Source organism: Macrotis lagotis, chromosome 1 (assembly GCF_037893015.1).
Source record: "Macrotis lagotis isolate mMagLag1 chromosome 1, bilby.v1.9.chrom.fasta, whole genome shotgun sequence".
NCBI classification, from domain to species: domain Eukaryota; kingdom Metazoa; phylum Chordata; class Mammalia; order Peramelemorphia; family Peramelidae; genus Macrotis; species Macrotis lagotis.
The window spans coordinates 503,685,631-503,703,592 of NC_133658.1; the positions used below are offsets into that span (position 1 = coordinate 503,685,631).

Sequence of the window (17,962 nt, forward strand, 5' to 3'; positions counted from 1 at the left end):
ACAGTCAAGACCTTTTTTGTCAAACAATTTAACAAGGCATTGTCCCTTTGAATCCTTTGTCTCCTCCTTTTCTCTCATATCCTCACTGGGTGATAACCCCTCACCCTCTATCCCAGGGTAACCTTTTTTCTGCCAAGGACCATTTGGATATTTATAACCTCATTCATGGGTCATAAAAATTATCAACTTAAAAATTAGTTTGATGTTTGATTAAATATTTAATTAATTCGCTCCTAAAAAACTCCTAGATTTATTGAATTTTGAATTCCACCTGTGGTTGCTGTAGCAGTACCAGATCAAATGATTGTACAGGCCTTATACAACCCTTGGGCTCCTAGTTCCCCGCCCCTGCCCTATCCCATTGTCTTCTGATTCCCTGCTTAGTCTGCTGCATATTGCTAAAGGAAAGCGTGGGACTGTCAGCTGGATCCACTATACCTTTAATCTTAAAATATTCTAAATATCTTAAGCAGATATTCTAAAACTTCCTTTTTCCTTATTCTCCTAATTCGATGTCCTCTTCCCTTCTCTTAGCAGAGGACTTTGCCTCCTTCCTGCTTTACTGAGAAAAATCAATCAAGCTTTGTGTGATCCCTTTAATCCTTTTCTTCAGAAACCAAAATCTTTTCTGACATCTTCATTGATACATGAGGTGCACTTGATTCCATCCCCTTCTGCCTCCTTTGGGAACTTGTCCGACATTCCTTCTCATCTTCAGTTCATTCCTATTTTAATTTCCTGACACCTATAAACATGCTCAAGATTTTTCACCATTTAGTTCAAATAGGATAATTATAGATGCCATATTGATTTTAGTTGTATTAATACTATTAGCTTTATCAATATATATCAATATCAACTGTATTCTTGGCACAGAAGCTTCAGAGACAGAAGGGAAACTTTTCCTGCCCTTATAAAAATTAAATTTTATTGTCTCAACATACTAATATATATGTGTATATGTATATATATATATAAAGAAATAAATATAAGATTATTTGAGAAGTTGAAAAATTTAAAAACAAACAAACCCTGAAAAGATGTTTAACCTATATTAGATTGCTTTCTGTCAGGGGGAGGGGGGAATGAAGGGAGGGAAGGAGAAAAGTGTGAAACTCAAAACCTTGTAAAAAAAATGATTATTGGAAACTAGCATTGCATGTAGTTAGAAAAAATAAATAAAACATTAAAGCAATGCAAGGAAAAAACCTTTCCCTTGACCTTTCTATCTTCTTGTGCTGTCATTCCAATTATCTTCTTATTTTCATCATTAAACTCTTTAGGAAGAATAATTTGTATTTGATGGCACAGCATCAACTACTATAAGGAAAAAAGAAAAAAGGAGAAAAATTGACTAATAATTTTGCCTCATGATTAACAAGTATGATGAATTCAGGCAATTAAAGCCAAAACATGTCAGGTACTAACTGAGTAAAGCACTGTACTACACACCAGAGATACAGATATAAACCAACAAAATGAAAATGTTCAGAATACAAAGATATAGAACAGGGATCAAAAGGGAGAAATTGGGGCTATAAAGATATGATGGCATCAAATACAAATTATTCTTCCTACAGTTAAACTGCAGGGTTAGCAAATGTGTATGCTAATGTCCCAAGCTAAGTTGCTGATGATCTGTGACAAAGGCAAGCTGTGAAATGATTTTTACTGGTATAATAGCAAGATTGTGGAGAAAGGGAGGCAGAACCCTAGATCATGTCATGAAAAGAGGTCTCTTAATGATTGGAAAAGTCCTATTAGGGAGAGGAAGCTGTAAGCTCTCTGTATCTTCACAGATTTGTGAACAAATTCATATTTATTGGTGAAGAAATGAATATGTCTATATTGTTTTATATACATGTATATGTATATATGTGAACTTAGTTTTCTCATCTGTAGAATGAAGGAGACAGACTAAATGATTTCTTAGATGCTTCTGAGCTTTAAAATTCTATGATTACAATAATAACCTTGAGTAGAGGAGAGTTAAAATTTTCAGTACAACTATTGAAGCTGTCAAATATCTGTTAGAGAAGATCCGTTCAGAAAGATACTGTGAACATTAGTAGGGACTGAATAAAGTACTTTGTGACTTTGCTGTCATTGAAGTATGTTTCATTTTTACTCAAGTTGGTTGTGCCTTATATTCTATTTCTGTGATAGAGCAAATCAAGGATGTGCCACTCTTTGATTTTGTTTGTTGATAACCAAAGGTCCAAATTTTTGTCTATGTTTTAGGCCTGAAGTGTTCTTAAAGTCTTTAAAAGAAATTTATATTTCTCAATTTCTTTTATGATTTGGGAATCTTGCTAAGCATAATATTTTTGATTGATATTTTATTTTAATTTTCCAATCACGTGTTATGTAAGTTTTTCAACATTCATCCACTTGTATATTTATGTTACACAATTTTTCCCATCTCTTCCTCCTCTCAGCAGTGAATAGACTAGTGAACGTTGTATATATACATTTGTATTTAACATGTTCATATTTTAGTTATTTTGTGTATGAGGAATTAGGACCAAGGGAAAAGAAAGAAAACCATAGGATTAAGAAGGGACAAATATAAGAGAAATTTTTTTAAAAAGTGAAAATAGTGTTCATTTAGATTCTGTGGGGTTTTTTTTTTCCATCTGGATGTGGATGGCATTGTCCATTACAGGTCTCTCAGGGTTGACCTAGATCTCTGAACTGCTGAGGGGAGCTGCATCCATCCTAGCTGGTCAACTCACAGTGTTGTTGTTAATGTGTAGAATGTTCCCTTGGTTCTGCTCCCTTTCTCAGCATCAGTTTGCGTAATTCTTTACATAAGCATAATACCCACCCTTAGTCTGTAGAACAAGGTTGTTTTTTCTCAGTATATTTCTTCTTATTTGATATGTGCACAAATGTGTATACACACACACACACACACACACACACACACACACACACTTTTCCCCATTATCTTATTCATAGTGCTTAGTGCATAGTAGATGCTTAATAAATGTCTGTCAATTGACATAGTATGAGTTTAATCTTTCTTTCCTTTGCAGGTAAAAGCAGCATTTAATGAGGAAACTCATTGTTATGAAATTAGGACTACTTCAGGTTGCAAAAAATATGAAGAACTATTCATCTGCTATGGCCCTCATGATAATCACCGACTGCTTTTAGAATATGGATTTGTTGCCGTAAATAATCCACATAGTGCTGTTTACATATCAATAGGTAGGACAGATTTTTTTCCTGTGCAAATAAGATGAGTGAATTTATTTTTTATTTTTGAGATTTTATTTTTTTGACATGTAAAGATAATTCTCACCATTTATTTTTTGTTAGATTTTGAGTTCTACATTTTTCTCTCTTCCCCTTTTACCTCCCCCTCCACTTGACAGCAAGTAATCTGACAGATTATTTATGTACAACTATGTTGAACATATTTCCATATTTGTCATGTTGTGAAAAAACAAAAAAAGGGAAAAAAATCATGAAAAGGAAAAAAACACCATAAAACAATTTTTAGGAAGTGAAAATAGTATGCTTTAGTCTGCATTCAGATTCCATGTAGTCTGCATTCAGATTCCATAGTTATTTCTCTGGATGTGGATGGTATTTTCTATCACATCTTTTAGAATGTGTTTGATCACTGTAGAACCTGGTCTATCGTAATTGATCATCACACAGTATTGCTGTTTAATGTGTGTACAATGATCTATTTCTTCTCACTTCATAATATGAGTGAATTCTTTTTTTAAAGATTTTATTTATGAGTGAATTCTTAAAGACATTTTTATAAACTCTCTAGTAAGGAGAACATGTTCATGATTTATTGTCTCTTCTGTAGACTTTAGTCAGTTCTTTGACTTTAGTTTGCAACATAAATTTGTAGTGAAAGAAAACTGACATTCTGTGGGGAAGCTGATTAGAGGAAGGTTGCTGTTGACAGAAGGAAGGAAGCATAGCAGAGTGTGAGAGAGTTGAAAATAAAGTTAGTTCTCAGTCTTCTTTTTACACTTATTTATCTTGACATTATTATATTTATTTATGTATATTTTTATTTTTTGCTAATAGATTATAAGTTTCTTGAAGTCCAGGACCATACCTTATTCATTTTTGTTTTTACCTTAGTGCCTAACCACTCTGTCTTGTTTGTAGTAAGTATTCAGTAAATGTATACTGAATTGAAGAGAGAGGAAAATGTGGAAATTATTATACCAAATCATGCTTGATTGAAAACAATTAAATAGGGATATATTCATTGATAGGTATTAAGTATATGCTTTGTGTAAGATACTGGGTTGATTTCTATGGAAATTATAAAAAAAGTATATAACAGTTTACAATCTAGAGAGAGCAATGCTTATTACATTCTTCTAAATTGCTCTTTTTATTTGTGTGGTATATTTCATTTTATTATAACTTGGAGATCTATTCAGATATTAACTGTTAAAGATTGAATGAAATTCCAAGAGGCATTTTGTCATTCCATATCAGAAGATTGATATTGCTGGTCTGAACAACCTAGAACTCTTCCATTTCTATGACTTCAGGCCATGGTGGGTAATGACTTGAGATTTAGTGCACAAATACTGGATTAAAAAGTTTTGTTGATTCTGAAGGATGTCAATTTTAAAGAATATTTTAGAAATCCTTAATATAACAAAGATGATGCTTTAGTTCTTAAGCAGAATATTTCCCAACTTATTCAAATTAAAAAGATTTCAGCTTTATAACGAGCTAGCTTTGAAATTGGTTCAGATGTTTCCTATTCATATCACATTATATAATAATGATAATACTGATAATATTAATAATAATAATAAAGAATTTTTAAGAGTTAAACTTTCTATATTCAGGAAACTGAGGCACAGAGATTTAATAGTAGAGTTAGGACTGAAATTCAAAATTTTAAACTCTTGAATAAGTGTTTTTTTTGTATTACTCTATGAAGTTGAAAAAAGACATTGGATAATTAAGGGGAAATAGAAAACATTTTATAGTTTAAGCTGTTGGATTAGTTATTTTAACTTGAATTGTTTTTATAATTCATATAGTATCTATGGTGAAACAGACCAAAAATTCCTATTACTTAATCCTTCAGATTGATTTGTGTATTTGGGTCAAGAAGTAAAGTTGGAGATAATAAAACCACAGGGCAGTGAATATATTAGAAGAGACACTGGACTTGGAGTCAAGAGAGACTAGAGTTCAAATCTTATCTCTAAAACTACTAACTCCAAGTCACTTAACCAATTTGAATGTCTCTTTCCTTATCTTTTTTTTTTTTACAGGAAAGGATAATAATACAAAATTTCAGGACTATACTGAAATGTGAAATATGATAATTTATATATATATAGTAGTTTACAAACCTTAAAGCTCCAAAAAGCTTTAGTAATATCTGTTATTAATATTCTTTCTAATACCATTTCCATTAATGCCATTACTCATATCACCACCATTACTGTGATCTACTTCCATGAAAATATTGTGACTTTGTGGATGGAGAATGATTTTCCTGAATTGGGCAAGAGTAACAAATTCTCTTTTTGAATCCTAAGCTCTTATCTTTAATAGTCTTCACTATTATGTAAATCAAATGATAATACTCTAATTAAGCTGCCACTGTTGTCTGAATTATGCCTTAAATTTGTGAATCTTTTCTTTTTTTGTTTTTAAATTAATCTTAATTTTAAAAATACAGATAACCTTGTTGATAACCTTCCTTCAGTGGACACACAGATGAATAAGAAAGTTTCTCTTTTAAAGGAGCATGGCTTTTCAGAGTATGTATCCCCTCTTTAATGAAATTTTCATTTCAGAAAACTGTCATAGCAAACCTTAAATATTTATTGACTATAAATATTTGTTAACAATAAAGCAAGAACAATATTAGGGGCTTCTAGGGATAGACGTATAAAGCAATCTCTGGCTCTAGGAGCTTAGGATTTACTTGCAGAGATCAGATATACATATACACATGTGAATTAAGCAATCATTTAAGAAGGCACATCCTAAGTGACATAGTTATTATTTCTTTGATGTAATACAAGTGTCTTTATGAAGACATGTAGTAGAGATATAAGTGTGCCACAGATTTTTGCCATTGTCATAGAGGAGAATCATCACATGACCCTAAGTCAAGAGATTTCCTAATAGGAATGATATTCCCCAGATGCTTTTGTTTGTGGATGACATTGTCCAAATTTCAGCAAACCCCAGATTTTAGGAAACTCTCCTGTAAGAGATTTGTAATCACTCTCAAGAATTTTCTTAACTTTCTGAAAAAGAAAAAAATCAAGTAGATGAAGAAAGAGTGACCTATTTTCTAGACTGTGTCATTCAGTTGGGTAGGTTACCTGTAAAATTAATCCATTGGTGTTTGTGTATACTGCAAATGGACTATGAATTGGTCCCAGAATAAGAAGAGGAGGCTTCATTACCTTTGGAAAAAATTGCAGTTATTTTAATGACCCAACATTTTCTTTGTAGAGCCATCTTTTTAGTACCAATAGTAACCACTAATTTGGTGACTGTCAGTTCTGAATTGCTTAAGGACACCAAAGAATTTTAGTTCAAGATTTTAAAAATAGCAATGGAATAGTATGTGAAGGCCCTGATATTAAAAATGTTATAAAGCATATCATCAAAGTGTATATTAAAAAAAAAAGATGACTACTTGTGTTGGAAACCAGAGTCCACAGGATTATAAATTTGGAGCTAGGAGTTACTTTAGAAGTCATCAAGACCAACCATCTCACTTTCCAGATGTGAATATTGAGACCCAGAGAAATGAAGAGACTTGTTCAAGACCACACAGCCTGTAATTAATTGGCAGAGTCATGATATAAACCCCAAGTTTCCCTAACTCCAAGTTTACCACATGGCCATGGTGTACAGTCTGTAGGCTCTTCTCGATATGGATAATATCATGTAAAGATGAGAATGAAGGCCTCTTCCATTGTGTTGGGTGGATCTTCTCTGGAGAACATATGGAAGAATATGGACAAATGGGCAGGCATGGTTTGGCTCTAATCTCCATAATTGGAAGAAAATTCCTCATGGATAAAAATCACAGATCCACTTGAATATTTGAGTAAATCTGTTATAAAATCTATTCCAAATCAAAGATTAATACACTTTTGGACTATTAATGTCATTCATTCTCTACCTCCCTAGTTTCATCCCCTTAATATAGCTAATTGGAAAGAGACTAATTGCTTTTTTTTTTTTTCCTACCTCTGAAATGAACTCTTACTCTCTTAACTCCTATTCTGATTTGTGAGTTCTTCTGGACTTCATCTGAAGAAGTATCTACATAAGTCATGCTCACCTCAAACCCAGATCAATTCCTTACTTTGGACTACTTTCTTACCTTGCCCCTACATGGTTACCTTCTTCTCATCCTCATCCTCTCCAGTTCCTTTTTAGGTGTTGTCTCCCTTTATTAGGATGTAAGGTCCTTGAGGGAAGGCCCTGATTTTTCTTTTGGCTTGTATTTGTATTCTCAGTGCTTGGTTTAAGAGTAAGTGTTTAATAAATGCTTTATTTATTTTGATTTTATCTATCATTTTACTTCTATACATTTATAACTTTCTGCCTTTTCCTTTGTACCAAGATTATAGGCTATATATTGTTTAGCAGGATCTTGAAAAAAATTATCATAATGCTGTCATAATATATTGCAATGAAGATACTTATAATTTCTACTACTGATGATTATTTTTCTTTTTTAGGAATTTAACTTTTGGATGGGATGGTCCATCTTGGAGACTGCTTACAGCCCTTAAATTGTTATGTCTTGAAGCAGATGAATTGTAAGTTTCTCAGTTGTGTTCCCAATATTATGGTTGAATTTATATATATATATATATATATAATATATATATTATATATATATATATATATTTATATTTTTTTAGTTTTTTTTTGCAAGGCAATGAGGTTAAGTGGCTTGCCCAAGGCCACACAGCTAGGTAATAATTATTAAGTGTCTGAGGCTGGATTTGAACTCAGGTACTCCTGACTCTAGGGCCGGTGCTCTATCCACTACGCCATCTAGCCGCCCTTGAATATATTTTTCATCTAGAAACCAGGGCTTCATTTTTTTTTTTTTTGTAGTTTTTATCAACAACTTAATTTTGGAGGACAAGGATATTGATCAGTCAGCAAGCATTTATTAAGAGCCTACTGAGTTATCTATGCTAATCCATTGGAAATACATGTTCAAAGAATGCCTGCACAATCCCTATTACAAAGAACTTAAATTCTGATCAGGAGGAAAACATATTTAAAGTAACTAAAAGTATATGCAGTGGGGGCAGCTATTGGATTGAACTGGCCTTGAGGTCAGGAGGACCTGAATTCAAATTCGACATCAGACACTTAATAATTACCTAGCTGTCTGAGCTTGGGCAAGTCACTCAATTCTGTTGCTTTAAATAAATAAAAAAGTAAAAAGTGAATGCAGCATAAATATAAAGTATATAAAAACAAATATGTTCAGCATGTTTAGAAGAAAATAAGAAAGATATTGTGGGTTTATATTGAGGCATAGCTTTTATATTTCCCTTCTTGTAAGTACTACTGATGTTCTCATTTTGGTTCTAGTATGTGCTGGAAGAAAGTGCTTCTTGGTGAAGTAATTTCAAGCACAAATGAATGGAAGAGTTTGGTCCTGTCCAGAAAAATATGCTCTTATTATATAGAAGAGGCCAAAACTGTACTTCAGAAGGTATATTTTGAAAATATGACATTCTTTTCTTAAAAAATTCTAGTTGGGTTAAACTATTTTCTATTTGTGAAACGTGAATATGAAATATGAATAGTCTACTTGAAGTGGTATTCAGTGTATTGTTTTAATAATGTTATAGCAATATTTTTGTATGTGGAATGAATATTTGCATTATTTCAATAGAGCTTTATTAGTCAAACATTTGAGTCTTTGGTCTTCCATTAAACAGTAATTCTCATACTTTGCCATAGGTGTAGCTTAAATAAAACTTTGGCAGAACTCATGTAGTAATATTATTTAAAATTTTTCATTTGTATTCTTATTAACAAATAGCATAAGGTTCACCTAAGAAATAAAAAAAATAAGACTGTTTTAGGGTATTTTGGCAGCACCATTTGAGAAATACTGGGTTAAACTATTTTACTTCTGCTCTTAAGTCAACTAAGTTACTGGAAAATTCTTTTGGAATTGTTACTAATACTGATATTTACATCATTTCTAGATTTCCCATATGAAGAATGAAGAAGCATCCCTGAAAGATCAGTTAACTTTGGTAGAGAATTTGTGGGTAGAAGAACTAACGCTTCTTCAAGTGTCAGAAGATATTCTAAAGAATATGCTTCAAGAAATCACCTGACCTACCCAAAGTTATTTCCTATACCTGACTTTTTGTAGTATAATCCTACCTAATTATTTGATTATGAGTTTTATTTTGATCTTCTGTGGTTTGTAAAAATTCCAGCCCTTCAGAAGAATTTATTAAGTATTTACTATATTCCAGTCTCTTTGTTCAATGTTGAAAACACAAATATAAAAGCAAGATAGTCCCTGCCTTCTGGGAGGACATATTCAATGGAGAAATATTGCATATTCACATATAGGTGAACTCTTCAAAGTAAATATACATTCATTTGGGGAATGCAGGGAAATGGGCTCTAACAACTGGATGAATCAAGAAAAACGCCTTCGAAGAGGTAGCACTTGAGCAGACCTTTGAAGGGATTGAGGGACTCCAAAAAGTATCAGGAAAGAAGAGGTCTATTCTAAGCATAGTGAGAAGACTGAAGATGAGATTGAATACCACATTCAGCAAGATGATATGTGCAATATCAGGAATGGACAAGAAGAAGGTTGATTTGGCCAGAGGCTTGTGTAATGAACCTGGAAAAGTTAGTTGGTTGGTACTAGATTATGAAAGGTTTAAAGAAGCCTTATCTGTAGACAAACACTTATCTCTGGTTCTTTGCTGTGGCTTAAAAATATATACATACAATATACATCTATTATTAGCATAGCAAATATTTTACTATGTTAATTAATGACCCCAGTGATGTTATTTATTATACTAAATAAATTAATGTGTTGAACATATTTTAAAAATTTTATTGATTTATTCTTATTTTGTACAAATAATTTTTTATACATTACTAAAATATATTTGTTTAAGAGTAAACATAATTCCCCCTCCCCCCAAGAAAATATAGACCCGCATAAGTGATAAAGTAAAGGGGAGAGAAAAAAATTAAAATTAAAAAAATAATAATAATAGTTGTAGGTATGGCCAGGTGGCTCAGTGGACTGAGCACTGGCCCTGGAGTCGAGCACCTGAGCCCAAATCCAGCCCCAGACACCCACCAATCACCCAGCTGTGTGACCCCATGCAAGCCACCCCAACCCCATTGCCCTACAAAAACCAAAAAAATACCCAAAGTAAAATAATAATAATAGTAGGGGCAGCTGGGTGGCAGACAGATCACTGGCCCTTGAGCCAGGAGCACCCAGGTCCAAATCTGGTCTCAAGACACCCAACAATCACCCAGCTGTGTGGCCCCAGGCAGGCCACCCAGTCCCATTTGCCCTGCAACACCCCCCAGAAAAGAATAATAATAATAAAAATGTGTTTCAGTCTGTGTTCCAACACCACAAGCTCTGTCGTGGGTGGATCACATTCTTTAGGATAAGTCCATCACAAAAGTTACTTCCATATTTTTCCACTGTTGCCATTGCTGATTGCAGTTCCCTCCATTCATACTTCTCTACTACCATGAATTATATTTTCTCTCTCCTTTCACTCTGTCTCTGCTGTAGGGTAGTTGAGTGGCTCAGCAGGAAGATCCCCGGCCCTGAGGCCAAGAGGCCCTGAGCCTACATACCACCCCTTACCCAGCATCCACCCGGCCCTATGGTCCCGGACAGGCCATCCAATCCTAGTGCCTTGCAAGAAGTAAAAAAGAAAATGTGTTATATCTGACCATTCTCCTCCATTGGTCCATCCTCTCCTCCATCATTCACATACTCCCCCACCTCTTATTACAGATGTCTATACCCCATTGAGTATATATGCTGTTTCCTCTCCTAGCCACCTCTGATGAGGGCAAAGATTCCCTCATTCCTCCTTGCCTTCCCCCATTCCATATCATTGCAATAGCTCATTGTAATAAAGAAAAATCTTATTATATGAAATATCTTAGCCTATTCCTCCTCTCCTTTTTCTCCCATTACATTTCCCTTTTATCTATTGACTCCATTTTTATACCACAATATAGCTTCAAATTCAGCTTTCTCCTGTGCTTCATCTATAAAAGCTCCTTCTACCTGCTCTATTAAATGATAAGGTCCATTTGAGTATTATCAGTATCATTTTTCTATACAGGAATACATGTAGTCCATCATCATTAAGTCCCTCATATTTTCCTCTTCTCCTCCACTCTCTATGCTTTTCCTGAGTCCTGTATTTGAAGATCAAACCTACTGTTCAGCTCTGGCCATTCCAACAGGAACATTTGAAATTCCCCTGGTTCATTGAAAGTCGATTTTTTTCCTCTGGAAGAGGATGTTCAGTTTTGCTGGGTAGTTCATTCTTGGTTGCATTCTAAGCTATTTTGCCTTCCAGAATATTATATTCTAAGCCCTGTGAGCTTTTAATGTAGTTGCTGCTAAGTCCTGTGTGATCCTAACTGCAGCTACACAATATTTGAGTTGTGTCCTTCTGGCTGCTTGTAATATTTTCTCTTTGACTTGGGAGTTCTGGAACTTGATTATAATATTCCTAGGGGTTGGTTTTTTTTGGATCTCTTTCTCAGGGAGATCGGTGGATTCTCTCCATTTCTATTTTGCCCCCTGCTTCTAGGATATCAGGGCAATTTTCCTGTAATAATTGAAAATGATGTCAAGGCTCTTTTCCTGGTCATGACTTTCAGGTATTCCAATAATTTTTAAATGATCTTTCCTAAATCTGTTTTCCATATCAGTTTTTTCAATGAGATGTTTCACATTTTCTTCTAATTTTACATTCTTTTGGTTTTGAAGTATTGAGTCCTGATTTCTTGTAAAACCAGCAATCTCCCTCAGTTCTATTCTTTGTCTGAAGGATTTATTTTCCTCAGAGAGCTTTCTTATCTCCTTTTCCATCTGGCCAATTCTGTTTTTTAAAGCATTCTTCTCCTCAGTAACTTTTTGAACTGCTTTATCCACTTGACTTATGCTGGTTTTTAACATGTTATTTTCTTAAGAATTTTTTTTGGATCTCCTTGACTAAGCTGTTGACTTCATTTTCATGGTTTTCCTGCATCTCTCTCAGTTCTTTTCCCAATTTTTCCTCTATCTCCCTCACTTGATTTTCAAAGTCTTTTTTGAGCTCTGTCATAGCCTGAGCCCAATTTCTGTTTTTCTTGGAGTCTTTAGATGCAGAAGCTTGTACCTCCTCATCTTCAGATTGAACGTTTTGATCCTTCTTGGGATCACAGGCAAAGTATATCTCAATGGCGTTCCTCTTTTTTCTCTGTTTACTCATTTTCCCAGCCTGAGCCTGGTTTTGGGGTGCTTTCTGAACTTTTGGGACACCCCCACAAGGATCTCAGTGTGTGAGGCTCTGTCCTCCCTCCTGGTCTGTGAATGACCATAAGCGGCCCTCTCTGCCACAGGGCTGAGGTGGGGGGTCCTGCTGTTCTATTGAGGGGCCTAGACTGTGATCAAGATCTGAATTCAGAACTCCAGCATTCTGTTCCAGTGACAGAGGACAGAGTTCTGCAGTCTTTCTCTGCTCCCTCCTTAGGCTGAGTGTGCTTATGCCCGGGAGGCTCCTGCTTACCAGCTCTGCCTGCTTCTGGTTCCTGGATCTGGGCTGCCCTGGCCACGCTCCTCGCTGTTGTGTCCTGAGGGCTGGGCTTCACATGCTCGCTCTGGCAGAGGTCCCCCTGCTGTTCTCCCAAGTTGTGCCTATTACTTCCCGGGGTGTAGATCAGGAAAATCCCCCCGCCCCCCCCCCCCCCACCCCGCACACACTGTGAGCCATGGCTCCCAGGGCCCTGGGGCTGCCTCCAGGAGGCTGAATTTCTTTTGCTCTGGTGGGCCACCCCTTTGGTGGGCCACCCCTCCACCCCGTGGAGACAAGCCTTTCCGCTCTTTTCCAGGTTACCTTGGGTTGGAGAATTGCCTCACTGGATCCCTCTGTGGGTTCTGTCTCTCGAAAATGTAGTTAGAGTCCTTAGTTTATAAGTTTTGCTCCAGAGCAACTAAGAGGAGGTCCTCTCTTGTCGCCATCTTGGCTCTGCTCCTGTTGAATATATTTTGAGATAGCAAAGAACTAAAGCACTCTATAAACATACATCTACACACATCTACACACACACACACACACACACACATTCATAGACACAGAGAAAATTGGTCTTTCTGCCTCTAGAATAAGACTCAAACAAACAGTAACTACAATAATATTTTAACTTCCTTTATTCTTACTTTCAAAGAGAAGTCATCTTAATGTTCAAGATCACACAGATATTTTCTGTGACAGGAAGTATAGACTTTAAGCCTTGTGAATATGTAAGTTCTTAGCAGATAAGTTCTGTTATTTTCATTTTTATTTCTTAGTATCACTCATTACCAAATGGTATTTGTTAGGTGTGATTAACAAATGCTGAAGGTGGTATTCAAGACTGTAGGAATGGAAAATTTCAGTGCAGTTTTCTATGTTGAAAGAAAATATTACATTTGATCTTTTTTATTATTCTTGCAGACAGGATGCATGTCTACTTTTTTCAACAAGAACCCTTTTAATATGCTTTAAAAAAATCCCACTTGGAAGTAACTCAACAGTATGCCTGAGAGGTATTCACACAATACAGCAATATTTTTTCCTTCTTTTAACACAAAAGAATCATTTTTATTAGCCATTAAAACTGCAGTTTTAATAGTTGGCATGTTATACAATAAATTATCACTTTATGTTTTGCATTTCATCTATAGTTCTAAGATATACTCTCCAGCTGAATAAATGCTTAGTGATGATGGCAATAAACAAAAACTGTAAATAAAAACATGTAAATATTTTTCATTTTTTTACTGCCATCTGTAAGATGTATATATTTCTGACTCCATATATAATCCATTCTCTTTCTTGTGTTTATGGGTATGCTGGTGTGTGTGACTGTGTGTATATGTATACAAGTGTATTTAGACTAAAATTTTAATTTCCTTACTATATGAAGTTCCCAATGAGGAAACTCCATTACTATCTGCTCAGCTGTCTGGGGCACTAGAGGTTAAATGACTTGCTGATCTCACTCAGCTGCTATGTGTCTGAGACATGCCTAGAAATCATGGTTTCCTCACTCTCAGAACAGCTCTTTATTCCCTCCCTCCCATTGCCTCTATGCCTTTCCCATACAAATATGTGTAAGTATGTAGGGCTTAGATAATAGAGTTCAAACACTATACCATTTTAAAAATGTTTAAAACTGAGAGTAATGGAGGACAGAGACAAGATAGCAGCTCGAAGGCAGGAAATCATGGAAACTTGTTCCCCAAAAACTCCAAAAGCCATCTCTAGCTAAAACTTAGAGGAGCAGAACACACAGAAAGACTGAATGATACAATTTCCCAGTCTAAGATAACTTAGAAGTTACGCAGAAAAGGTCTGTTCCACTGAACCAGGGGTTGGAAAAAAGACTCCTGCAACATAGTGCAGCACAGTGCAGCATAGCCGTGCTGGATGCCTAGATCCATGGGGGCACCTGGGTCCATGGCAGAGGGGGATGTTTTCCAGACCTTCTGGTCCTGGGATCACCTGGAATAGCTTGAAGGGGTGGTGAGAGAACTTTGCTGCACCAGAGTGAGTGGGGAGTGAGTGCCAGCCCCAGAACATCTTTACGGTGAGAACCTGTAGCAGGAATCAGGGAAACCAGCCTGCACTTCCAGAGTGCAGCCCACAGACAGTAAGGGGGTTGGGAGAGAGTGCAGAGGTCTCTGCTCTCCCTGAGGCAGGACCTAGCTATTTACCCACACTCAAATCCAGGTTGCAGTTTAGGCTCAGAGTCTCTCATAAGACCTTGGAGGAATTAAGGTCCCTGTGGGGGGACCCATGCCCCTCCCCCCAAAGCCTTGGAAGTGTGGTAAATAGGCTGAGGAAATGAGCAAACAAAAGAAAAAGAAGAATCTGACAATAGAAAATTACTTTGGTCCCATGGAAGATTCAGAAGATGAAAAAATCCAAGCTTCTGTCCCCAAAACCTCCAAGGGAAATAGAAAATGGGCTCAGACTATCGATGAGCTCAAAAAAAAAAAAAGACTTTGAAAAGCAATTAAGGGAGGTAGAGGAAAAAGTGGGAGGAGAAATGAGAATGATGCAGATAAATCATGAGAACTAAGTCAGTAGCTTGGTGAAAGAAATACAAAAATATACTGAACAAAATAATATGTTAAAAACCAGTTTAGGCCAAATGGAAAAAGCAGCACAAAAGGCAAATGAGAAGAATGACTTAAAAAGCAGAACTGGCCAGCTGGAAAGGGAGAATGGAACTAAAGGAAGCTGATGACTTTGTGAGAAATCAGGTAGAAATAAAACTATGCCAAAAAAAATCCCCAAATTAGAAGAAAATGTGAAATATCTCATTGGAAAAACAACTGACCTTGAAAACAGATCCAAAAGAGATAATTTAAAAATTATTGGGTTACCTGAAAATCATGATCAGGAAAAGAGCCTAGACTTCATTTTTCAAGAAATAGTACAGCAAAATTTCCCTGAGATCCTAGAAGCAGAGGATAAAATAGAAATTGAGGGAATTCACCAATCACCTCCTGAAAGAGATCTCAAAGAAAAACTTCCAGGAATGTTATAGCTAAATTCCAATACTCCCAAGTCAAAGAGAAAATACTAAAAGCTTCCGGAAACAAACAATTCAACTACTTTGACTCTATAGTCAGGATTACATAGCATTTATATTAAGGACTCATAAGGTTTGGAATATGATATTCTAGAAGGCAAAAGATCTTTGTTTACATCTGTGCATCAACTACCCAGCAAAACTGAACATCCTCTTTCAGGGGAAAAGATGGATTTTTAATGAAACAAGGGTCTTTCAAACTTTCTTATTGAAACAATCAGAGCTGAACAGAAAGTTTGACTTCCAAGTACAGGACTTGGAACTATGGAGGGGGTGGAAGAGAAGGGCTAATTATGAGAAACTTAATGATGTTGAACTGTTTGTATTCCTGCATGGTAAAAAGATACTGATAACTCATATGACCTTTCTCATTTAAAAAGAGCAGTTTAGAAGGAGTATATATAGACAAGGCACAGGAAGGAGCTGAATATAATGGTATAATATAGTAAAAAGATGGAGTCAATGGGTGATAAAGGAGAGTACTGGGAGGAAGAAAAAGGAGAGGAAGAAGGGGCTAAGATATTTCACATATGAGTCAAGAAAAAGCTTTGGCAATGGAGAGGAGGTGAGGGAGAATGAGTGAGCCTTCATTATCATCAGAAATGACTCAGAGAGGAAATAACATACACATTTAATAGGGTATAGAAATCTATCTTACCCTAGAGAAAAATGAGAGGAAAGGGATAGGATGAGGGAAAACCGGGAGAAGGAAGAGTAGGATAGGTGATAGAAGAGAAGAAAGATCATGGGAGAGGGTACTCAGATACAACTCACTTTTGAACAGGGACAGGTTGAAAGGAGAGAGAGAATAGAATAAATGAGAGTGGGAAAGAATAGCGTAGAGGGAAATACAGCTTGTAATAGCAACTATGGGAAAAGTATTGAAGCAACTTCTTTGGGGGACTTATGATAAAGAAGGCAACTCATCCCAGAGACAGAGCCATTAGAATCTGAACACAGACTGAAGGACACCTTTTTTTCTCTCTCTCACTATTCTTGAGATTTCTCATCTTTTGGGGGAGGAACGGGGAGGTTTATGTTTACTCTCAACAGTAAGGTTATTGTAATAATATAAAAATGTTTAAAACCTAATAAATAATACTTTGAAATGCAAAATAAATGTTATAGGAAGTAATATATGTGAAACACTCCTTTTTTATATCCCTTACCTCCTAGTTACCTTGGTGTATATTGTGATGCAAGGATGAGAAGTACTGTTGTGAATAAGACAGGAGACTTGTTGAGGGGATCTGGTGCTAGGGTTAAGTGGGGCTTGCAATGAATTCTTTTATTTCTTCCATTGAAGGGAAGAGCTAGTGGTCTAACTGGAGTGATATAAGGAATAAGACGGAGAGTAGGACAATAGTTATGTATTCAAACTGAGGCCCTAAAAGTAGGGCAGTTCACCCCCTTCTACTTGTGGATTATATAACCCTGGAGCTGGGAATGACATTTCCTATCTTGGGCAGTCTAGCTATTCTCCTTCTTCACTCTTTCTTGCCCCTTCCACTCACTGCAGGGCTAACACTAACATGAAGTAGGATAGAGAAGGATGGTGAAGAGAAAAAGATCAACAATGTTACCAGTGAGCCTTGATTACATTGTTCTTTAGGCCAGTCCATTTGGTCTTACAAATGTCTGAGAACATACAATATGACACAGAGTCAACTCCCAGTAGGACTCCTTAGCTCATCTTGACTCTGGATCAGGGTTTATTTATTTTGTAAGAAGGGGTGGAAAGCCCCACTCAGGAGATTTTGACTGATTTTCTACTCTTTGCATTCAAGTCAGGAATATGTCAGTCAACTGGAAAACTAGACTTTGTAGCTTGCAAAGTGCCAGACATTAAAGATTCTAGATTGAGGAGAGTTTCAATAAAGGAGTCAAGGAGAGAGAGAGAGAGAGAGAGAGTACCTGATAGGAAACAGAGCCATAGTGAAGACATTAATGAACAAATGAAGAGAAGAAGGAAAAATCAGAGAGACCGTAGCACCTTGGTTCTGGAGCTAGTCTGGAAGTGGGGCAGGTGTAACCAACCAGCAGTTCATCTGGAAAAGACCTGGTTCCTCAATTTCTATCT

At 36.0% G+C, this 17,962-nt stretch overlaps 1 protein-coding gene across 3 annotated transcripts in view; it reads left to right on the forward strand.

The window, feature by feature from the left end:
- The window catches only part of SETD4 (SET domain containing 4), a 41,915-nt gene extending 31,834 nt beyond the window's left edge, over positions 1-10,081 (forward strand). For 2 of the 3 annotated variants that reach the window (XM_074214028.1, XM_074214029.1), the window contains exons 7-11: positions 3,039-3,213; positions 5,690-5,771; positions 7,722-7,802; positions 8,596-8,719; positions 9,222-10,081. In XM_074214028.1, coding sequence (XP_074070129.1) covers positions 3,039-3,213; positions 5,690-5,771; positions 7,722-7,802; positions 8,596-8,719; positions 9,222-9,356 — 597 coding nt within the window. In that variant the 3' untranslated portion in view covers positions 9,357-10,081. Of the gene's footprint in view, positions 1-3,038; positions 3,214-5,689; positions 5,772-7,721; positions 7,803-8,595; positions 8,720-9,221 lie in introns of those variants that run through there. The other variant, XM_074214030.1, reaches the window with a different exon arrangement.
- Positions 10,082-17,962: the final 7,881 nt, after the last annotated feature.